Genomic DNA, 23,382 nt, shown 5'->3' with positions numbered 1-23,382 from the left:
CGCCTATGGACAGCATCAGAAGCGTGACGCTGGTTTATCGAATAGAGTGAGCGTGGTAAGACCATCAGAACTTTATTCTAAGGTTCCAAAGTGATATCACAGTGACATTCATATTCGTATCTTGGAACTCAGATAAATAGTCTCTTAACGAATATCTAAATCTAGTTGGGGGGGAGGGGGGGCCTATTGCGACAACGGTAGAGCATGTTGTAAGTTCTATAATTGTATACTTCGTAATTGTTAGACGACCTACTCCGTAACCCGTATTTTGAGGAGGTGCACGAATGAAAAGTGTGTACAAACTTCAAACTTCAAATTTCATACCTGGATATCAACCTGGATATCACTCATTCCTAGAACAATATAAGATAATGAATATAGGTAATATTGGTTGATTCCTTGGGTTTCGGTTTGACTTGCATGATACTTTATAAATGATTCTAAAATAAAGAATTAGCTAATAAGGAAAGAGAACTGAGAACTTTACTTGTCCTACTCCGTACTTCACCAAGGATCTTCATCATTATGATATTGTCATATTATCACATCAACGGGTCAAGAGAAGACCTCGATTCTCCAGTTTTTCATAGTCCACGCAGCAATGTACGAGGTAATGAATGTACTACGCAACTGAAATTGACTTTTGCACCATGTGTGATTAACACCCGAGGCAAATACACACATTGATTAGTGACTACACAGACAGAGTAGGGTCTCGAGATGGTCTAGACAAGATAGGACAATCGGCATCTGTCCAATCTGGTACTTACTGCATACGAGAAGAATTCGTCATCTGTTAACTTTTAACTGGTTGGACCTCATTGGGAAGAAGAACTATTAGATCTTCCGGAACAACTTTGTATAGTATGGTATATATACGAAAGAAGCTATAGTATCTAGGTAAAATACCTTGCCGTTGCTGGTCCTTTTCAAATTTCCAACCGAATCAAATCTTGGTGTGGTCTCTTTTTTTTGCTTTGTGGATGGCTCACTGCAGATGAGTGGCCACAAGCGCCGTAGACCGTTCGTTTCTCTCATTTTAGCGTGGGGAGAGTGGGATTGGCATTCTACATCTCTAGAATTTTTGAACACTTGTCTGGGATCATTTTCATACATACCCCAGTGTGATAAGCTCCGGCTTCTTCTTTCCTTCAGCTTGCAAGTTGAAAGTGGGAAGGAATCTCAGGGAAGTGAAAGGCAAACAGAGACCAAAATCGTTTGAGTACGCATTTTACCTTGTACGGTCAAACCTGGTATAGCCATAATGATCAAGTTTCAATCTATCTTGCATGCCCTGCAACACTATCGATCGATTGATAACTGGCTCGACTGGCTACCTATTGGAATGATTATTGGCACATCGAAATGCCAGTCTACACAAGTACGCTCGGTCTACAACTCGGTCTACAGATTTGTTTGGTACGGTATCGTTATTTCGTATGGTAGCACCCCTTATGTCTAGACTTTGGGATGCGACGGTTACGGAAGTTGCCCCCTTTCCAATCCTACACTATCTGAAAAAAAAAAACCCTCGGCATATCCAAGATAATTATCACAATATACTTTCTTGGGTGCGGATACTACCAATGGGATAAGATGCTCACCATTTCCAACATGGAATCGTTTCGAATCCGGTATCAATAATGTTAGACCAGGCTGAGCAACGCCGACAAGAAATTTGGACTCGAACATTATGCACTCAGATACCCGGCAAAATTCCACGACATCACGGAATTAGCATTTGATTCTCGCGATTTTAAGACTGCTAAGCTACCGGCCACTTAAACCCATACATACCATGGCATCTTGTGGCTGTACTATAATATCATGCCCACGTAATATTGTAACGATACAGAACCGCAGGAATGGGCGATCTGCTCGGTCAGCTTGTTCGACGTCGCATGCAGAGATGCTTGCCCGTTGTGTTTATGATTACTAGCAAGAAAATAACGACAAGTCATTCGTGTTCTTTACCGGCTGTGCTTGCTATCTGGCTACTCATCAACCAACTTTTCCCTTCCAGCGTTACACCACCACTTGAACAATCTGTCATGCTACTCTTTTGAGCCCCCCACCGAACAACACGGCAAACTAGATCTATCCTTCCCGTCTTTTTCTGCTGCTAAGACCTACCTAGGCTTTCCAAATATTGCAACCAAACTCACCGGTCATATGCAGACAAGCTGTCCTTGAAAGTTGGCTGATCTTAAAGGAAGGAATATAAGCCTGCTCGGTAGGTTCAGCATGTCCTCCGGTGCAAAGGACCCCCTGTCGCTACTGCATCTAATCAATGCAAAGGGCCGCACACCCAACATCAGGTAACATCTCCAGGTTGAAAACTGGATCCCTCATCAGCAATTCATCAGCAATTTGAATTTGCAATTAACACATGTCTACCAACCATCGATGCCAACACTCCTGGATCACTTGATTGAGAATCCATGTTCCACACATATATCACATTACAATATTTCACCATCTTAGCCAGGCTGCCTCACCTCATGGGATGGATTTTCCAAGTGATAATCTTCCACCTCCCGAGATTCAAACTCGCATTGAGCGATCAGGCCGATGTCTTATATGAATGAAAGACTAAGGGTCTTACTATCACCATGAACACATCAGCAAGAGTCATGATTATATGCGCGTGCCCAGGAGGGTCTCATCGATTGGAACTCAGGTACTCTATGAAAAGAGAGGCCGATTTCCCATCAAATGTCCAGCCTCGTATATGTCTTTGTGTGAACGGGTAGGTTGCAGAGGAATATCCGGCCAGCCAAAGTCTGTTGTATGTCAAGCAACATACGCCTCGTACCGCCCGTTGTACAAATGATCCCGAAAACCGAAAGTGAAATTGTTCTTGTGGCTAAGATTATGAGCATTGTGGTTGAGACTGCCGCATACCGACAGTTCAATCCAGGAAATACGATGGGTGCCACCATCGTCTTTTAAATTTGACAAGTTTCCAATTCATCCTTATACATTATGCTGGACCAGCGGGGAATTCGCATTTCATTTGGATCGTAATTCGTGACTGATCATAACGAGCGTACTACTTAAGGTGAAACGATGGTAGGTCGGTCGTATTACTGGCAATGTCGTTAAAGTTTGATATTGACCGGTTTCCTATCAAGCATTATTCCACAATGACCATGATCAAGCACACGTTGGAATAGATATAGTCTCTGAATATCCAATTTTCTCAATGTGATGGAGCTCACGTGAATGTCATTTGATTTATTGCCATTGCTAACCTTAATACTAAGGCTAAAATAATCTATTTTTGGTCGGTTGAAAGAGTGGTTTCGCCGCCAACGAGAACTAGTTGCCAGGGGACATACGAGATGTCCAAGATTAATCAATGCTATTGGTGCATTCTTCCTCCCCCTTGGTCGCAACGACGACTTGCCATCATCCACACATTCACAATCTTTGCATTTCATCAAAATATTGCTAGATTAACGTCGACCTACACAATTACGATCGCTAGTTTTATTTTTGCTACACCACATTCACTTACTGCAGTTTGGAGATAGTTGATAACCATTCCATCGTGTTCGCGGGCATTCCTCGCGCCCAACAACATTCGACTTCCAACCTCCTCAGAATATCCCTAGATACGTCGAACGACAACAATATAATTCACGATGGGCTTCGGAGACTTTTACTCGATCTGCGAACAAGCAGCGCTTCCATTATGTGCAGAGGTCGGGGCGATAACAACAATCGCGGGAAGTCACGGCATTGAGGCGAATTGTTATTCGCGCAATATTGAATTGGCCAACACGATCATATTTCAAGGAGCCGCAAGCTTCGTACACATCCTCGCGTTAATTATGACGGTTATTATGATATTGCACGTTAGGAGTAAATTTACTGCTGTTGGTAGGTTAGGCCGGGGTGTATCTTAAGATGAAGAGTGAGTAAAATGATCGAAACTAATGCAACATTTTTCAGGCCGAAAAGAAATCACAACTTTCTTCTACATATATATGCTCCTCACATTCTTCACATTGCTTCTCGATGCTGGTGTTATCCCACCTGGGACTGGACCTTACCCATACTTTTCGGCTGTACAAAATGGTCTCACATCTGCCCTTACTGTCTGTTTATTGATCAATGGATTTGTTGGATTCCAATTATATGAAGATGGAACACGCATTTCAGTTTGGCTCCTTCGCTCAATCAGTGCCGCCATGTTCACCCTTACGTTCCTCGTTTCCCTCGCTACCTATATGTCCTGGGCAGGACTTGGACCCACTCGAACTATTGGACTCTTCGTTGTGCTATACCTACTTTCTGCTATTGAGTTAGCTATCTACGGTGTTATGCAAGTAATTCTTGTTGTGAACACTCTTCAGGATCGTTGGCCATTGGGCGAACTCTCTTTTGCCTTTTTCTTCTTCGCTGCGGGACAAGTTGTTCTTTACGCTTTCAGTACCAGCATTTGCAATGCTATCAGCCACTATTTGGATGGATTATTCTTCGCTTCAATCGCCAATCTTCTAGCTGTGATGATGATTTACAAGGTCGGTCCTAGTTCCATATCTGAATTTTCCATTTATACTTATTAACACTGTACATAGTACTGGGACTCTATCACTAAAGAAGATCTCGAATTTTCAGTTGGTATCAAGCAGAACAACTGGGAAGTCAAGGACCTTCTTGAAGATGACCGAAGAACAACTGTGTATCAAGACATGGACTATCAACACAGTCCTGGTCACCAACCTCGAAACTCGAACTATGGCGGCTTCAACTACTGAAAAGCCATGTTGCAAAATTAGGAAGTAATCGAAACCCGAATGTAATGGAGGAAGTACAGATGGGGGGTAATATGGCCTGGGACAAGAATACTAGGGCCCATATTGCATTTTATTGCATCGCGCGAGCAAAAACCGAAAGGCCGGAGAGGTTTTGAAATTTGGACGGGCGTTTAATTGGATTGGGCGTTTTTGTATGAATCCATGGGTCTTTTGTAGATAGCAAGGGCTGTTTTAATCGTCTTCTTGGTCAATATAATGACACGGCATGTGAAATGAGCGGAAGGGGGCGTTTATTAATTTTAGGATCGAAGAGGAAGCGTAGTAGTTCTTGAAGGGATGGGGAGTAGAGAATGAAAAGTTGGATATGCTTTGGGGGGGAGGGGAGGGGGGCAGGGGGAGATGTATATCGATTGGAAATGTGAGAGAATGGGCAGCGAAGAAACTGAGATAGGGTAGAGGGTAGAGAAGGGTCACGATGATAGCTTGTAAAGCGAAATGCAAATATAATATATGAGTGTGTCGTCTGCGAATAGGTAGTGTTCCCATCTCATAAAGCATGTCTCGCTCCCTTCCTTTGTCTATTCTTCTGGTGGTTCCATATCGGATATCATGCACGTACTGGTGATTCGAAAAGATCTATAACCTAAGTGGTCTGCGGAAATCCTTCCAGGGGATGCGTTCTCCCCATATTAAAATGAATACCTACCTACCTAGCCAATGCTCTCTTATGCACCGATGATGTGTTCATCCAGATCCAAGTTGACGCTGATTAAACCATTAGAATTGATTCTCGGATGTACATACCTAGATGTGTACAATGAATATTTTCTCATCCAAGTCACTCGCGATTTGCAAATTGGAATTGGAATTGGAGTTGCTAGTACTTGTATGTGTGCAGTATGTGTAGGTTACTAGAACAATACCCTTGGAGGGGGTTGGGAGGGAAAGAAGGGAGAGGGGGAACGTGAGTGATTTTTTTCATGGTCCTAGATTTCTGATGAGTTGGAGGGGTATTTGTTATACGGGGCACGGGAGACTGAGAGGGGAAGTAGGAGTGACTTGCTTGGTATTGATTGATCTTGAGGTTCGCTATCTATCGACGTTGAGTCTGGGTGGTGGGATGGGGAGTTTGGGAAATAGATACGAAGACGGAAAGCGAAGGTGTAGGGAGTCGATTCTGATGCACGCGTGGTTGAAACGGTTGATTCTTTGTATGTTCATTCACCTCACTCCAATATCCGCAGGGTGGGATTTGTACTGAGGTGTATGCACAGATGTAGTATATATATTTTGATATATTGATTGTTGTCATAAGATTCTTTCTTAGGTATTTCTATACAAGTACTTGACTAACTCCTCTCCACGCATTATATGCTCGCGTGCAAAAATAAAAATCATTCTCATCCACCCAACTATATACATTTTCTTATGTATTTGAAATTTACCCACTCTAATAATATCCGTATCCGTATCCCTGTACACATACCCAGCTCTTCTTTTCTCGCTTCTCCTTCCCTTTCCTTACAACTAAAACCTACAACCTTGGCTCCACCATTCCCCTCCATCCAGCCTCCTGTGCAATCATCTCCGCCGCTCTCTCTCCAATTGCCAAAACTGTCAACATAGGATTGATAGTAGTCATTGTTGGGAAAACACCTGCATCCGCGACTCTCACTCCCTTGAGTCCTCTGACCTTCAATTTCTCATCACACACACTCATCTTGTCCTGCTCACTACCCATTTTGGTAGTTCCAGCTGGGTGATAAACGGTGTGAGCAACCTTTCTTCCGTATTCTGAGAGTTGTTCATCAGTTTGAACTTCTGGGCCGGGTGCTACTTCACGGAGAAGCCAGTTTGAGAAAGGTGCCTTCTTTGCGATTTCACGTGCGGCCTTGAGACCGGCAACAATGGTGGCCGCATCGTAGCCTTCGGGATCGGTGAAGTAGCGGAAGTCGAGGGCGGGTTTTACAGAGGGATCGGAGGAGGTGAGGTAAATACGTCCTCGGGATCTGGGACGGGGGATGTTGGGGGTCATGCAGAATGCATTTAGAGGGGCGTCGTAGCCTAGACGAGCAGTGTTGAGACAGAAGGGGATTTGGTAGCAGTGCATCATGATATCTGCAATGGTGCCATCTGGGAGAGCTTTGGGGTTGAGTTCTGGGTGGGTGTGGTTCTTGGCGGCGTTGGGGAGTTCACGACGGAGGAAAATACCAGCGTCACTGTCCATGGTAGTTTGAGGTGGAACGGGGGCATTGAGTTCCCACATGATGATGGATTCGGGGTGGTCGATGAGATTTTCTCCTACACCTGGAAGGTCGTGTACGACGGGGATGTTAAGGTCTTTGAGTTGTTGGGCAGGGCCAACTCCAGAGAGGAGCATAAGACGACAGGTATCGACTGCGCCAGCACAGAGGATAGTTTCGGTCTTGGGGGAGACGGTGAGTTTCTCGCCGGATTTCAAGGTTACGTTTACGCCCTTGACAGTTTTGCTGGAGTCAAAGTTAAGTTTGCTGACCCAGGCATTGGTGAGGATAGTCAAGTTTGGTCGACTCTCGGCACCGCGAAGAATTGGGTGAATGTAAGCGACAGAAGCCGAACTTCTTCGTCCGTCATCTGGGTTATATGATACTGAGAAGAAACCAACTCCTTGTTCGAGAGCACCCTTTTCACGAATCTCGTGGTTGAAATCATGGATGATAGGAATGTCCATGGCAGTAGAGCAAGATTGGACCCAATCCTTACAAATTTGATTTCTGTGTCGTGGATGAACAGGGTTAGTTTGGTTGCGGAGGTTATCAATGAGACGCATCATGGTCTTGAATCCCCATCCTTTACATCCCAAACTCTCCCAAATTTGACAATCATACTCGAATGGACGGAATGATATCAGTGTGTTGTGAGAAGAGCAACCTCCAAGAACTTTCGCACGTGAGTGTCTAATGTATGAATTTCCTACATTCTGTCAGCATCAACTTCCATTGTTCCGAGAAGAATCATAATCACCATTTGGTTGTTCCGTAGTTCCGTAGTCATAATCCAATTCTCCACCAAGTAATGTAAGCCATTCTTTGAGTTTCAATACTTTGTCATTATTGAAATCACTTGGACCACCCTCAATCATAAGAATCTTCTTATTTGGTAAGTATTCGGAAAGTCTGCTAGCAATAACACATCCTGCTGTTCCACCTCCAACAATGACATAGTCAAAGTCATTGACTTGAGATGGCGATAGAAGATCGGTAGTCATCTTGAATACTTGGTCTGATAAGTTTTGAATATCCAAAAGGAAAGGATTCTATTCTATTCAGAAGAAAAAGATCTAAATAAGAAACGATGAACGTATTTGTAATAGTAACGTGTAGAAGGTCGCCCTCAGGTGATTTCTATCTAGGGATTGAGATTGATGATATCCTAGTCAAGGAGGGGCTGGAAGTGGATTCCAAATCGAGGTTATTCGGTACAATCGTATAAGGCGGTATCGTAAGAGAATATGGACGATCGAAGAGGGACCCCCTGAGGTTAACTATTGCCTGCCAGGTATGCAAAGATATAAAATGATAGATAAAAATTGCCAAGTAGGGAAAGAGGGCGCGTGGTCCTTTGGATAGTTTGACTTGTGAAATGACGGTGAAGACGAATCAAGATGGAATTTATTAGTGAGAGAGAATGGAGAAGAAAAAATTAGTTAAAAAATGGAGAGAGAAAAAGGTATCTATCTAGCCTTAGGAAACTAACTTCCTTCCTAGTGAATGTTTAAGAAGTCCTTTACGAAGTACCTGGTAGTTTTACCAAGTTATCAAGGATCATCAATCCAGTAATAACCCAAGATGTTAGACTAATTGAATAGCAGTAGTAAAATTGACTTTTTGGTCAAGCAGAGAATGAATGAATCATGTCGCAGTAATCGTACATACAGAGAGCAAAAGTCAGTCAGTCAGTCGATCAGTTGAAGGAGGTGTTCGATGCTTTTTCTCGCCGTTTAGGAAATCATATAAGGTTATCATTAATCATCACTTAGATACTCTTACCAGAGTGTTATAGCAGATACCTATTATACCAACCCGAACCATCTCACACAATCAAAACACATACTGCACAAAGAAACGTCTAATCTGAGGTCTGATGTATATGCTGTCTGATGTCTGATGTCTGATGTCTGATGGAAGTCAATGAATGGACGAATGAATGGACAGATGAATGAATGAATGAATGAATGAATGAATAATGTTCAAAGGAAAAGTTTTCCCTGGTGCTCTGATGTTGTTTGATGTATTATGTGTGAGACCAAATGAGGCTTAGATCTGGCCAGCTTTTCTGGGGGACTGAAACATGTTGACCAATAATGACTTATATTGACACCCATTTGTTACAATCTAAGTTAATGTAAAATGCCAAGCCGTTGCTTTCATCCTTGTCGATCGTCGTCATTACCAAATGAAGTGAGTTTTTCCCTACATACATCCATCGTACATAATCTTTTTATCTGACTTCAAGCCGTCAAACCTTCAACCATCCACCATCTACCTAACTCACTTGCAGGTAAAGTCTTTCACTCTCTATACGATACACTAGCTACCGTAACCCCCTCGTCTTGTCTTATCGATATCGATGCCAATTGATATCGTATTCCCCCTTGACTTATCATCCATATCAATCAATGCCATTAAACTTACGATCTTGCTTCTCCTTATCATCATCTCCGAAGATTCACAAGCCCTCCCGCTATCTAGATCTATCTACGGAGTACGGAGTAAAGGTGGCTGGTCATCAATAACATATAATCGCCTCATCTGCATCTGCAATCCCCCGAGAAGAAGGCGATTTCCCGTATCCAGTATTCCGCTCGGTATCTGACAAACGATTCTCTTTCTGGTCCGACATTCCGCCTTGTTTGACAATTTCCATCTTGGATACTTTTCGTCGTATCCATTTTTTCCCACTCCACACTGGCCACGATTACCAATTGGTATTGGTGTAAAGGTTTGAATCGAGTCCATTCCAGGAATTTACTTCTTAGCTACCGAAGAATACCGGTATCAAGGGTGTGCGCTTTCCTTTTGCCCCACTAAGGAAATTATTTGCTTCGAGACCCATTCCCTTCTTTACCTCATTGTATAGCATCATCCTAAGGTTTTCATTGGTGAAAGAAGTGAGTGAGCATTGAAAGTCATTGAGTATCAGCAAACGATTGATTATCAAAACTTATTCTCAAAATGTCTACATACGCAGAACAACAGCTTTACTATGATGGCAAAGTCCAACAAGCAACTTCTAAAGAAACATTCACAACAGTCAACCCCGCAACAGGAAAACCTTTAGCACAGGTACAAAAGGCTTCTCCATCAGATATTGATTCCGCGATAGCTTCGGCACGCAAAGCATTCCCATCATGGTCTCAGACACCACCAATTGTCCGCTCCCGAATCCTTCTCAAAGCCGTTCAAATACTTCGCGAACGAAACGATGAAATTGCGAAGGTGGAAACACACGATACAGGCAAAGCTTATTCAGAAACCAGCGCAGTCGATGTCGTTACTGGAGCAGACGTGCTAGAATACTTTGCAAGCTTAGTCGCGAGTGGGGGAATGAATGGCGAAACTACACAATTAAGACCAGATGCATGGATATATACCAAAAAGGAAGCTTTGGGCGTATGTGCCGGCATTGGAGCTTGGAACTATCCAATTCAAATCGCTCTGTGGAAATCTGCACCTTGCTTAGCAGCTGGCAACTGTATGGTCTATAAACCATCTGAAGTAACCCCATTACATGGCCAAATCCTCGCACAAATTTATGCAGAAGCCGGATTACCACCGGGAGTCTTCAACATCGTACATGGAGATGGATCAGTAGGAGGATATTTGACCACCCATCCAGGTATTGCCAAAGTAAGTTTCACAGGTCAAGTTTCAACTGGACAAAAGGTTGCTGCTTCAGCGGCTGGCGGCATGAAATATGTTACCATGGAGTTGGGCGGTAAAAGTCCTCTCATTATCCTCCCAGATACCGACCTTGAGAATGCTGTCGATGGAGCCATGATGGCCAACTTCTATTCCACCGGTCAAGTCTGCACAAATGGAACCCGAGTTTTCGTACACGAAAGTATGAAATCGGCATTCGAGAAACGTCTTATCGAAAAGATGGAATACATTAGAGCTTTGGAACCAATGGATGCCAACAGTAATTTTGGTCCTCTCGTCTCAGAAATCCATTACAAGAAAGTTCTCAACTATATCCAACACGGAATTGAAAATGATAAAGCAAAACTCCTCTACGGTGGTCCCGAAAAGCCAACCAATATCCCAAGTGGCCATGAATCAGGCTTCTGGGTTCGTCCTACAGTCTTCACAGATTGTACAGATGACATGCTCATCACCCGCGAAGAAATCTTCGGTCCAGTCCTTTGCATCCTCCCATATTCCACCACAGAAGAAGTTATCCGTCGCGCCAATGACACAAAATTAGGATTGGCAGCTGGCGTCTTCGGCAAGAATATAAATGAATGTCATGAAGTGATCGGTCAGATTGAAGCTGGTATCACATGGATCAATTCATGGGGAGAGAGTCCCGCGGAGATGAGTGTAGGAGGTTGGAAAATGAGCGGAGTAGGTGTTGAGAATGGAAGGAGGGGATTAAATGCTTGGGTTAGAGAGAGAAGTACTTTAGTGCAGAATGGAGGTGGAGAGGTGGGAACTGTTTTTTGTAAATTGTAAATTTGGAGTTGATAGTTCTTAGACATAGATATACCAGCATTTGAGGGAGTTGAGGAGGAATTGAAAGAAATCCAAAATGAGAAAGGGGGTTTTGCTTCCCTCGTGAATCCTAAAATCTAGATTATTGGTCCACATCAATGAAAATAGACGCGCCTTGTGACACTGGTCACAAAAAACATACCATTCTAGTAGAATGAAAAGAACATTCTGCCTGCCCGTCCGAGGTCAACCAGAGACGAAACTATATGTGGGAATGTCAATCTGCAAATTCAAGTGTACATATCTCGGGACAAGGGCGAATAGTGGACATCACATAGCAATACTTTGACCTCATGTCAACGTCAAAGTTGTCAAAAGACAAAGGTGTAAAAAAAAAAATTACATCTACTCTGACTGAACTATTCTCTCTTTACCTCTCCTTTTTTTTCTTCTTCTCGTTTTCAACCATTTTCTGCAACTCGTTATCAACTTTTTCCAGCCCTCCGAAGTAGCAACGTTTCTGCCAGTGCGAGATGATTGTTATCAAAACGCCCTCTGCATGAATATTGCAACTTTTTGTTCTCCAGGCCAAAATCGGTATCCAACATCGTGATAGATATTGAGGACAAATCTCCGTCATGCTCCCAATATTTCTCTTGTATGTAGTCTTACAAAATGCTCCGCTGCGTTACCTTGAATGTCATTTTCTACGTTCATACATCGTAAGCTCGTAATGTTCGTCATTCGTAGGTATCAGGTATTCGTTATTCGTCAAGTTTTTTTTCTCTTCGGGTTTTTGGATTTTTGGAGTTTTTTTGGGTGTGTGTTTTTGTCGATGGTGTGCTTCCGCTTGGTGATACACAAGGTAAAATTCTCTCAGAAGATACTATGTTAGCTAGTCAGACATTGACTTCATTACAATCGTACAAATTTCTCTTGGCGGCTTTTGTTGTATTATTGTATCTCTGCCAGGAGAAAATCAATAAAATCGATCGATCAAACCGAAGTCATGACCGCAACAGGTGCGACAAGTGCGAATCTTTGAGCTCTCTTCTCGATCTCTGTGGTGGCATTAGTTTCTTATCTTGAATATCAGAACCAATCCAATGGATGTGTGCTCACTTTCTCTCAATACCGGGTCGGATTTACCGCTCTCGTCATGGAAATCACCGAGGGAGCCAAGGCGATCACTAGGAAGATAAATTAGCTGGAGGTCGCGAGGAAAGAACAATCAACGGTTTCATGAGAGACATACTCAGGATTAATTTCAGCGTTAGGGTGCATCTTTTCATACCACTGAAGGAAGTGATTAAGTGCTACTTCCTCGGCAAATTCAATTCTCAACCTCGCGCTTTGGGTCTCGACACGGTCATGACCTTCCTCAAATTCCGCCCTATACTCCCTCTTCGATCTCGGCCTATAAATCTCGATTCTGTAGTTGCCCGACTCTTTGTGATAGAAGCCACCAAGAACCCAAGAATCATCGACTACCAATTTGGGATACTGTGAGGATTTGTCATCAGCGCCATCATAGGGGTGCAAGACCTTGTTTTTCGTGAGCATCACTTGTAGCCTAAAGTTATGACTGACTTGCTGCCTATAGTTGTGACTACCTTTCGTGCCAGACCAGGTAACAGGGAAGGAGCGGGAGGGGGTGCCAGCATCATAAGAGATATACTCGATAGGAATAGAGCCAAAGGATAGTCGAGCCTCTGCAACGCTAAGCTTGTGGGTAGCAGCTAACGGTCGAGATGGCTCTGAGCTGAAGGATCCAGTGCCAGTGGTCGTTCTTCGCGATGAGCCTACATTACTATGTCTTGGAGTCAAGACCCTTGATTGCATTGCCTCTACGTTACTAGGTTGATGGACAGGACTTGGCATGTGTGCTGGCTCTGGATTCATATATCGAGATACACTGGTCACTGCTGAAGTTGGCTCCTCCTTGATAGCCTCTTGCCGACCGAATTGGGGGGTTTGGCCAATCCAGTTCCTACCCGCACCACTAGCACTTGAAGCATTGGTTGCGCTTCGGCGTACTTCTCGAACTCTAGATACTTCCTCAGACTTTTGCTGAATTTGAGTCGGGGCTCCAGCCTTCGAGGTCTCCATATCATCGTAAAGATCGCTCAAATTAACGCCGGAAGCCTTGCGCTTTAAGGGAGTGATCGTTTGGCCTTGGCGATAATCGTTGCATTGTTTCTCTCCAATGCTCGAGGCATTGTCGGTGAGTCCAGCGTTCGAAAATGTCTTTCTGGGAGCGCTGATGAGAGGTCTACTGATTTGTGACGATGAGTAACCTCGACGTGCGAATTGTGCAGAAGCAGGAAGGCCGCTGGAAACGTTCAATGTGGGGCTATTGACCAAAGTTTGCTGCGCGTGAGCCGGTTGAAGTCTAGTAGAAACTGAAATTGGTGACATAGAACCATTATGAAGGATTGTTTCGTTTTCCTTGCCAGGGTTACAATATCGGCCTGCGGTCGTCGTAGAGGGGAAGTAGGACTGATGAGCATGAATGCTCAAAAGGTCTTGAGCATAGGATGCATCATTCATTGAAGGAGATGATTCCCTCTTGATCGAGGTAGATGGCAATTCCTTAGTCTTTTGATGCTTAATCGAGTGATCATCATTTGGAGATGGTCTGAACCCAAGGCTTGCAGTCAGAGGATGAGAATCCAATGAAGCTTCCATCGGTGGAGGAACTCTGGGTTCAAACTCTGGAGAATCTACGAAAAGTGATTGATCGTCATCTGGGCTAGCCATAAGATATTCATCCTTAATCACTCTTTCAGTTCGACTCACGGGCATCGTCGACTCACCAGCGGAACTGGTAGGTGGGGTATCGACGATGGCGCCAGTGGCTGTGACAGAGATTGCAAGATTAGAACCCATTGTAGAAATGGCATTTTCTTCTTTCAAGCTCTTCGACATTCGCTGCAAGATATCCTTTGCTTTTTCTTCGAACTCTTGAATTTGCAAAAGATTCTTAGCATGCAGTTCTTGAAGTCTCTTATAAGAATGACCGCTCTTCTTGAACAATTTCATCTCCAGATCTTCTCGTTTCTTGGTATAATCTGCCTCGAGTGCTTGCGACTTTTCCCCATATTTCTTGTTGATGATATCGATTTCCAAACTCCGATCTGCATCAACAGTCGCCTTAGCACGACGCTTTCGATCTTCCAATTTTGCGACAGCGACATTGTGTTGTTGTAGACTTGCTTGATCTGCTAAGTCATTGAGACTGCCTCTGGAATTTGCTTCGCGCTCATTAAATTCTTGAGTGAGAAGTTGCATCTCCCATAGGTATGGGTTAGTGTTTTCCACTGTGGGTTTGAGTTTTCTGGATTCGTCCATCTTGAAAAAGAAAGAGGAAAGAACAGGTGGGAGAAACTGAATTGAAGTAATAGCAGAAGCCACTGAAAAGTGTGTGCGCTTCTCGTTGTTCTGGGAAAGAGCGCCTCAGAAATTGGAAATTGCAAAGCCAGAATGATGGAATGATGGAATGATGTATTAATCAAAAGAAGAAGGAAGAAATCCGCTTCCCAAAGGAAAGAGAAAGAATTCCAAAAAATTTAATCAATCGATCTTGGATTTTTGTGTTGTAGGGTTTTGGGAAAAAGGTTGTTGTGGGAGGTTTGTTGATGGGAATATCATATAGGTAATATTTACGCGTGAAAATTGCCCCGAAATCTCTGTTATCGTGGCATCATTTCACATTCACTATCTCCTCCATCTGAATTTTTTAATTGGTCAGCTGAAGCTCAAGGTTGAGGTAAATAGAAGTGAATTCTAAGAGTCAGAAGCCTCTGATACAATTGCCAATTTGAATTCGTTGAACTCCACTGCTGCGCCCTAGGTAGTCTTGTTGATTGTTTTCCTGCACTTTATATCACCCCAAATATTCAAAGATGTGATGTACCCAGATTTAGAAAGGGTGAACATGTAATGACTTTTGACTCAATCTCAAGTCTCCAAGTTGACCATGGTCTCAATCATTAAGGTCCTCGTCAAGCGCCAAGAAAATATACAAACCAGAATCATAGCTGCAAGAAGTCCATTCACTTGTTTTGCGTCACTTTTACCCCATAGTAGATGTTGCGAGTTTACACCTTCTACATTGAATTCTCTGCTCTTACAACTTCATCCTGACAACCTTAAACGGCAAGTCCTCTTCGGTGATCTCATCAAACCCCGCTGCCGGTACAATCTTCGCCTTCCTACACCATCGTAGTCAGTAATCGTCTACTAAAAAACATGGAAAACCTACCCAACCACAAACCCCTTTCCCACCTCATAAGCCCTCGCCTTCCCTCTCCCCCTTGCCTCCTTCGTCAACTCCCTCAGTCTCACCTCAAACGCATCCTTATTCTCAGGCCTACGCTCACCATCTTTACCTTCACCCTTACCACCCTTGCCATCCTTGCCTAGTATCCCTACCATATTCAAGGGTTCCAATAACCTCAGTTCGTGACTCCAAGCTGGTATTGTTCTAGGCCAGATGATTGTTGCTTTGAGACTTTTAAGCGATTTCATGGACCCGAGTATCATCCATGTACGTTCCCAACGGGGCACGTCGTTAGAGGAGGATTCGTTATATACTGTATGGGTGGGAAGGTTAGTGAGCCGTTGAGAATGAACAGATGTAAGGGTAGAGCGGGGAGGAGGGAAATTCGGGATGATGATGGGGTGAGAAGGAAAGGGGTCTGGAAGGCTGGTATTTGAAGAGATAAGAAAGTGCAAAATCAAAGAATCGATCTTGCTTACGGGATGATGTATCAAAGGAGAAATCGAGGGTCACTGAGGTAATGGAATCAAAGCGACGGGGAAGAATCTCGTTACTGAAAGAGATGAAAGATTCCATGCTGTCGAAATTGAAGGTGTTGGTCGAGTAGAGAAGAGAGATTGCCTCGGAGTAGCTATGTTTGTTAGCTTTAGGTTTTGCCCCAATCTTTCATTGCCATTCAGATATTTGATCGAAGTAAGAGAAGAGAAGAGATGGAAATGAAAGATATAAGGCAAATGCGAGATGAATATAGAATATAAACATACATTCGTCTACAAACCTGTAGCAACTGAAGCAAACTTCCGCTCCCCTCCCCAACTCTCTCATACACCCCACTCCCGCCCTGTATTTTCACGCCCCTACACCCCGCAACGATACACGCATCCTCCTCCCTCGTCCCTACATCCGAGTCTCTTCTATCACATTCACAAACGATATGACCCAACTTATTCTTCCATCTTACGATATGCAGTACCTTCCCTCCAAGTACCCACTTATAAATCACCATTCTCACCTCCGATGGCAACAAACCAAAGAATGTACTTCCTCCTTGACCAAAGAATTCTCTCTCCACATGCTCCACTTCACCCCCACCAACCTCAAATCCCATCCCAAAAACCCCCAATCCATAACCCTCGCTCGGTGTCAGCGGTCTCTCCTTTCTCTTCGTTCTCTCACTAACAGGCGCTGGAGGCACGTAAGATTTACTCGCCTTTCCCGTATACCTATGTTGCTCATACGGTCTCTTGATCGTCTCGTATGGTTTGCTTGGTAAGTGTTCCGAAGAACGAGAGCCTGGCAGTGCATCGAGAGCCTTCTGAATAAGATGCGCAGAGAGACGCCTCCGTTCTGGGCCCCAGAGATGGTTTCTAGACAGCGGAATATGATCGCTAGGTGTGGTTGACATTTTGGTGTGCATTCATATCATACAATCCTTGTGGTATGATATCTCTAGGAAGCCGACAAACAGTCGCGCAATATGATTTACTAACAGATGATATTGGAAGACGTTGTATACGTTTATAAATCAAGTGAGGTTGGCGCCAAGTAATCCATCCCATTTTATTCGTGGGATACTGGTAAACCGGCACCGGGTTTTGTGTTCTCACCGAAGGAAGAAAGGAATGTTACCTTGCATGAACAAATCATTTTGTGATGTGTAGCCAGGGATTGGCGCATGAACAAATCATTTTGTGATGTGCAGCCAGGGATTGGCGCGCCATCATACTCATTTAGACTCATTGTAAGATCTTACGTCAAATGGTTCCTCAGAGCTCAGCTTACCCCCTGGACATTATGAGTCGTATATTGCACAGATCTCTCTCTCCAGTATTATTCGTATGGTGAATAATGGTTGACAGTTTACTTGGAATTTGTGTCCTTTGAAATGTGACAGAAAAATCACCAGCAGCACGCTGACATAGTGGATCTTGGGGTAGGACAAGCTCTAGACTCGATAGGAAAAAGTGAGCAGAAGATGACAATCACGTGATAGTGAGACACCATAATTCGCAGGCGTAGCGGTGAAAGTCTAGTTTTGAGTGTACGTTAGAGGCAGAAGCATCTACTAGGGGTGTTGTGACGGATTGGTACCACAAAGAAAAGAAGCCCTCGAGCCGAGCTGCGTCGCCCAGCAGGAGAAAGTGGAGGTCGAAAGGCTTCGATCAAGAATGGTGAAAATATCAATATATAGGTGTTGGATATCTAAATTCGCTCAAAAACAATACTCTTCCACATGCAAGAAAATTCCATTCGCCCCCGTTCCTTTATGCACCGCTCTCTCATCGCTCAACTTGGCTGTTGAATTCCTAACCTTAGCCACCAAACTCTTTCCTCCACAGACTGTTATGGCAGTTTCTCCTCCTGTGATTTCTATTGGCCCTCTGATGAATTGACTAATATCTGGTCTTCCATTCAAATATATTATATCTCTCACTCCCCTCCTTGATTTCTCGCTTGATTTCGCCTCCGGTTTTTTGGCACAGCAACAACCACCACCAGGTTGAGGAGAATCTCCAGAGACGCGAGATATTTGTTGGGTGGTGACGAAGGATTCTATTTTATCCGAATTCTTCTCATCGTTATATGATTGACGTTTGGAGCTTCGTATGGAGAGTTCGTCGTCGTTTGCCGTCCCACTGGATCGCGGATTGCAGCAGCATCCTCCTGCTTCTGATGATGAGCTAGATGCAATGGATTTCATCTTTGAATCTTCTTCTTTAGCCTCCTCACTTGATTGATATCCTGCTATTCCTTCTTCGGCCTTTGAGCTAGTCATTGATGCTCCATCGTTGCCAGTGACGGCAATTTTCACAATTAATTCAATACCCTTCTTATCCGCAAGAGCAAGCGCGCTTCCTAATCGTTTCGTATAAAAGTAGATGTGGCTACGCTCGCGGACCACAAGAAGGAACTGAATTCGCTGCACACAGGTTGGTGTGGGATTATGGAGGATGGATTCGAGGATAGGGAGGGTGTAAGATGCACCAGTGGAAGCGGAGATCAGAAGAATAGTCTCATAAGAGCTCCAGTTCTGCAGGTAAAATTAGTACGGAATCATTAGGGTTTTGAGGGGGAGATTAATGCACATACTGGAGGTACACCGTAAGGACCAGACACAAATGCGGTCAAAATAGCAGTCTTATCGAGACTCTGCATTTTGGATGCATAATTGTGTATTCTTCTCGAAAATCCTTTTTGAGCCCGGATTGCAAGTTGGATCTCATTACAATGACACTTATTCGACGTCTGATACGGACTCGCGATAGTAAAGGGATGAGTCTCGAGTGGACCGAGCCTCGGAAGCCACAGATACATATGTTGGCCTGCTTTCCATGTGAATGGTGCGTCCTTGATACTGATTATGGTTATATCATCACTCAAAGCCTGTAACTCCGCTTGATGGCCAACTCTTTGCATTCCTCTGCAAGCTGCTCCGACAACCTTCACTCTGAAATTCCTGACAACAAGTAGGATGCCTCTTAAAACCCAGTCGAATGACATAGCCGCCACAGCAAACCATACATTATACCTAGCGTATTCAGGTACGTGAATGTATAGCAGCCACAAGAATACTGCCGCGCAAGCAATATGTTGCAACACGAAGACTTCATAGGCCATCCTTCTCAAAGGACTCAAGGAGCTTAAGAAGGTCCAAAGCAATATACCCCATGCGCCCATACCATATTTTACCATTGGCATAAGTTTAAGCTCAAAGGCGACAAAGTCTGCTCGGACCCACTCTCGAAAGAAGAAGGCACCATGAACCGTGACAGTGAGGAGTAAGGTCCTCGAAACCCAACGATGAAACCAGTTCAATCTTTCATGAGAACTTCCAATCAAGGCTCCAATAATGTTCGACTTGGAAGAAAGTAGATAAATAAGCGGAACTTGTGTAACTGAAATCCAGGCGCCCCGAAATCCAATGCGTTCATAGTAGTAGGCATCTTTTATTGTGACGTCGTATGTCATCATGAAGATCAAGATTGCCCAGTAGCAAAGAAGAAGAATAGTGCGGCCTGACGAGGGAGGAGATAACCATGAGAGATAAGGAGTTGAAATATGGATTTGAGGATATGATGATTCTCGAAAAATGGCTGTGGCTGTTGCGTATATCTCTTGGATTCGGTTACTAGGTTTGGTGGGATATTTTAGAGAAATTATTTTGCTTCTCCGAAGTCTGTTAGAATTTGTTAGCGATCTATAATCTTTCATGGTCACTCTTCTTGCTCGTGCTCATGCTACTCATGCTCTGGAATCTTTTCCAAAGCGCTTTTTGGATCCCCCTTCGGCGCGAGTTCGTTTGGGGTGTGGATACTCTATATCCCTCTGAGTGCGCACATCCCTCCCATCACAACGGAAAAAGATGATCGATCTATCTCCTAGGTCGACTTTCCAAACAAGAGACACCCGCAATCATTTTCTCAAATCACCAATAACAAACTCCTCCCACAACTGCAAAGAAGAAGATGAAAATCCACTAACCTATCCCAATCCCTCCACCTCTCAAACCCCCTACACAGCAACACCGCACCCACAAACCCGGCAATGATATACCAATATCCCAACGCCAACTTCTGATTATAAGGTCTAAACATCATATTCGAACCCATATCCATCCCGCCACTCATCCCACTCATAAGTGCGTCCATCTTGTCCTAGATATATCGGCCTCCACCAGAAAATTCGTAAGTCGTAATCGTCTTCTCTTCCTCTCCTTCTTCAACGTCGCAGCCTTCCCGGCTTCCGAGCCAGCGGAAATGATCTCCTTGAAGAAAGCCGACCTCTCCCCTTTCCAAATGATGAGGCAAGACGAGAATATGTTGATGAATGATTTCCCCACTTATCGTAATCGAATCTGAAAGCCCGGATCACTTTAGTAAATTTCGATGTTCCCGACAACCTTTTTCGCTATCAACCAATCCTGGGTGTTGTATTTCTGCTTTTCTTTCTTTGATCGATAAGAAGTCTCGTTTGTTGAATTATAATGCAACTATGCACAAACGTCACAAATCTTTCCTTCCCTCACTTCCGTGATCAATCAATCACAATCAAGCCCAATTCCTCAAGATTAAATCGTAATTGAATATACTCAAAGAGAGAATCCAGTCAATCTTTCACCGTCATTCAAAATCAAGAAGCAAAATCCAAATCAAATAAGTTCAATCAAGCATTTACTAATTATCAACAGAGGACCAAAAACATGTGTATGCCAAGCGACTAAACTCGGCTATGATCCTTGCCAAGTGGCTTGAAATGTGCTCAATTGCGCTCGTTTACCGTATCTTGCTCATTGAAGAAGGGACGGGCCACTTTGGATTATATCGATAGAGTGTATGAGGAAGGAACCAGAAAACTTGCTCGACCAATGATGTTTGCAGATGGAATGGGATATTGGGGTATTGAAACCTTTCCGAGGCTGTGAGCTGTAATTTTATGGGGAAACGGAATCGTGAAAGGGCGGACGATTGAGGATGGGAAGGAGGGGCATGAATATTGTGAGTTTACGATAAGGTTTAGGAAACGGGTAAGGTTATATACTACTTGGGTAATTAATCATTGTTGAGCAGCGTAGCTTGAGTGAGCATGGACAATGAGCAGGATACGATACTATCTCGAGACTGTGTAACTATGTCTGGAATGATCGATTTATCTAGTGTCTCTGACTCTCTGATGTCTGATGCAAATAATCCCTACTGGGCCGAACACGCAAAGGAACATCAGAAACCATCCGAAACATTGGAAGAATTAGGAAGTAACTACCCGAAGAAATCTTCCTATCCGGAATTCGAATAGTGGCATGCTCACGGGGAGATACCTAGGTAGATACTAGATACCTTTTAGCCACATACCGCACACATATGTTTCTTACCTCTTCTTGGCAAGGGGTCCATTCAAAATAATTAAAGATGAGCAAGATATTCCTTTGGCATCCATGGCCCGAGCATGGTCCTCTTACACACATAATGGCTCGATACGGAATTTGAGCACTTTTTTTGATATCCAACAGGGTACTCGAGAGAAGATTAAATAACTTGCTCATCCCCAGGAATTTGGTCAATTGTGAATTAAGCTTTCGATTTGTATCTTTTTTTTGAGCCTCAAAGGATTTCATTTCTTACTTCTACCTCCTTCGAATAATCCCAAATCCTCCAATATCAACAAAGACAAAGAGAACTTTCACACAATGGCACGTTTAACAGCCCTTCTCGGTCTTGCTACCGTGGTCTCCCAGTGCTCTGCCCATTTTCTCTTGAACTACCCTCCAACCTGTAAGCTCCCCAAGTTCGAACATTGACTCCACAAGAGAAAGAGAAAGCTAACATTTTTTCAGATGGTTTCGACGATGATGCAGAAGGAAGTGCTCCTTGTGGTGGCTTTACCGTTGGTTTTGATAATAATGTTACCGACTTCCACGTAGATGGAGACTCAATTGCAATGTTAGTCGCCTCTTCAAACAATTGCGTACCATGCATCTGTACCAAGAACAATTTTAACATAACTGAAAATAGGACCTCTACCCACCCCACTACAACATGGTTGTTCAGAGCTATGCTTGGAAATGATACCGCTGCAGCCAATTGGACAACCCTTATCCCATCGGTCCAACAAACTGGTCTCGGTGCTTTCTGCGAACCAACAATCACTGTTCCATCCACATTCGCTGGAAGCCAAGGTGTCATAAATGTTGTTGCTGATGGTCCAGACGGTATGCACACTCTTCTAGCCAAGTCCCAGATCTCTCATCTCTTCCACAAACTAACTGTATTCCTTTCTCCAGGACTCCTCTACCAATGCGCCGCCGTATCTTTCGTTACCGGATCGGCAACCGCTGCTCCTACTTCATGCAAGAACGCAACCGGTGTGTCGGCAAGCTATGCTGCTGATGCAGCCCTTTCCAGCCTCCCAGCTTCCGCGACCGCAACCGCAACCGCTTCCGCAAGTGGAACCTCCGGCACAGCTGCTGCAACCAGTTCCAGCGCGGCTGGAGCTTTGGCTGTCGCACCTATGGCCTACGGTGCTATGGGATCCTTAATGTGGGTTGGAAGTATCGGTGTTGCAAGCTTCGCTGCTTTCTTGTTGTAAATTATGGATGGGATATGATATGAATAACGAATGAACAAATGCGAAATACGCTGTAAATAGGATTATATTCCGGAATAATCGAAATCAAAAGAATTAATTAAAAATCACTTGGCGCTCTTCAACTTATAAATTTGGGCTCAGAGCTCACTGTCCAGACGGATTTTTATTCACCTACGTGTAATAATGAATTCTCACGAAAGAGACAATCCCGCTTGCAAAATCGCAAGCAACAATGACACTTGAAACCTTAGACTGTAATTACTAGGTAGTCCTCGTTGTATATGCGGAGATCACATTATAGACCGTGAGAGTTTTGATGCATTAATCATGACAGGCCAAGGAAAATATCCGATTAAACACAGTATGTGTTCACAGAATATGCACAAAATAAGCCTAGCGGCTCATGCCAATGTATTTGATCTCAAAAGCTTCATCAATTGTGCCGCCAGATCAACATTTTCCCGACTATCACGGATGTAAACACCCTTCAACCCCGCAATAGGTGTGATAATGATGTAATCTAGTGACAGTGCATAACAAAGTCGAGTCATGATACATC

At 43.8% G+C, this 23,382-nt stretch overlaps 7 protein-coding genes across 7 annotated transcripts; 3 read left to right on the top strand and 4 right to left on the bottom strand.

Annotated features, from left to right (window-relative positions):
- Positions 1-3,647: 3,647 nt before the first annotated feature.
- On the top strand, positions 3,648-4,766 carry Bfra_001777 (putative chitin synthase export chaperone protein; the record flags this gene model as incomplete). Its single annotated transcript, XM_037332202.1, has 3 exons — positions 3,648-3,885; positions 3,958-4,529; positions 4,587-4,766. The coding sequence occupies 3 exons, from the start codon at positions 3,648-3,650 to the stop codon at positions 4,764-4,766; spliced, it is 990 nt and encodes a 329-aa protein (XP_037196356.1).
- A 1,534-nt stretch (positions 4,767-6,300) lies between these two features.
- Positions 6,301-8,013, bottom strand: Bfra_001776 (putative choline oxidase protein; the record flags this gene model as incomplete). Its single annotated transcript, XM_037332201.1, has 2 exons — positions 6,301-7,718; positions 7,770-8,013. 2 exons carry the CDS (start codon positions 8,011-8,013, stop codon positions 6,301-6,303), a joined length of 1,662 nt encoding a protein of 553 aa, XP_037196355.1.
- Positions 8,014-9,979: 1,966 nt separating this feature from the next.
- Positions 9,980-11,479, top strand: Bfra_001775 (putative betaine aldehyde dehydrogenase protein; the record flags this gene model as incomplete). The annotated part of the gene is made up of 1 exon (XM_037332200.1): positions 9,980-11,479. The coding sequence occupies one exon, from the start codon at positions 9,980-9,982 to the stop codon at positions 11,477-11,479; it is 1,500 nt and encodes a 499-aa protein (XP_037196354.1).
- A 975-nt stretch (positions 11,480-12,454) lies between these two features.
- Bfra_001774 (uncharacterized protein) lies at positions 12,455-14,809 on the bottom strand (the record flags this gene model as incomplete). Its single annotated transcript, XM_037332199.1, has 3 exons — positions 12,455-12,519; positions 12,581-12,648; positions 12,714-14,809. The coding sequence occupies 3 exons, from the start codon at positions 14,807-14,809 to the stop codon at positions 12,455-12,457; spliced, it is 2,229 nt and encodes a 742-aa protein (XP_037196353.1).
- Positions 14,810-15,418: 609 nt separating this feature from the next.
- On the bottom strand, positions 15,419-17,145 carry Bfra_001773 (uncharacterized protein; the record flags this gene model as incomplete). Its single annotated transcript, XM_037332198.1, is given in 5 exon segments — positions 15,419-15,581; positions 15,592-15,672; positions 15,723-16,053; positions 16,220-16,403; positions 16,519-17,145. The coding sequence occupies 5 exon segments, from the start codon at positions 17,143-17,145 to the stop codon at positions 15,419-15,421; spliced, it is 1,386 nt and encodes a 461-aa protein (XP_037196352.1).
- An 807-nt stretch (positions 17,146-17,952) lies between these two features.
- Bfra_001772 (putative ferric-chelate reductase protein) lies at positions 17,953-20,389 on the bottom strand (the record flags this gene model as incomplete). Its single annotated transcript, XM_037332197.1, has 3 exons — positions 17,953-18,771; positions 18,831-19,917; positions 20,223-20,389. The coding sequence occupies 3 exons, from the start codon at positions 20,387-20,389 to the stop codon at positions 17,953-17,955; spliced, it is 2,073 nt and encodes a 690-aa protein (XP_037196351.1).
- Positions 20,390-21,924: 1,535 nt separating this feature from the next.
- Bfra_001771 (putative gpi anchored cell wall protein) lies at positions 21,925-22,823 on the top strand (the record flags this gene model as incomplete). The annotated part of the gene is made up of 4 exons (XM_037332196.1): positions 21,925-22,009; positions 22,072-22,177; positions 22,250-22,446; positions 22,519-22,823. 4 exons carry the CDS (start codon positions 21,925-21,927, stop codon positions 22,821-22,823), a joined length of 693 nt encoding a protein of 230 aa, XP_037196350.1.
- Between the last annotated feature and the right edge of the window lie 559 nt (positions 22,824-23,382).

Source organism: Botrytis fragariae, assembly GCF_013461495.1.
Source record: "Botrytis fragariae strain BVB16 chromosome Unknown tig00000006, whole genome shotgun sequence".
NCBI classification, from domain to species: Eukaryota; Fungi; Ascomycota; class Leotiomycetes; order Helotiales; family Sclerotiniaceae; genus Botrytis; species Botrytis fragariae.
Note: the sequence above shows the minus strand (reverse complement) of the source record. Positions and strands in the feature narration are given on the sequence as shown.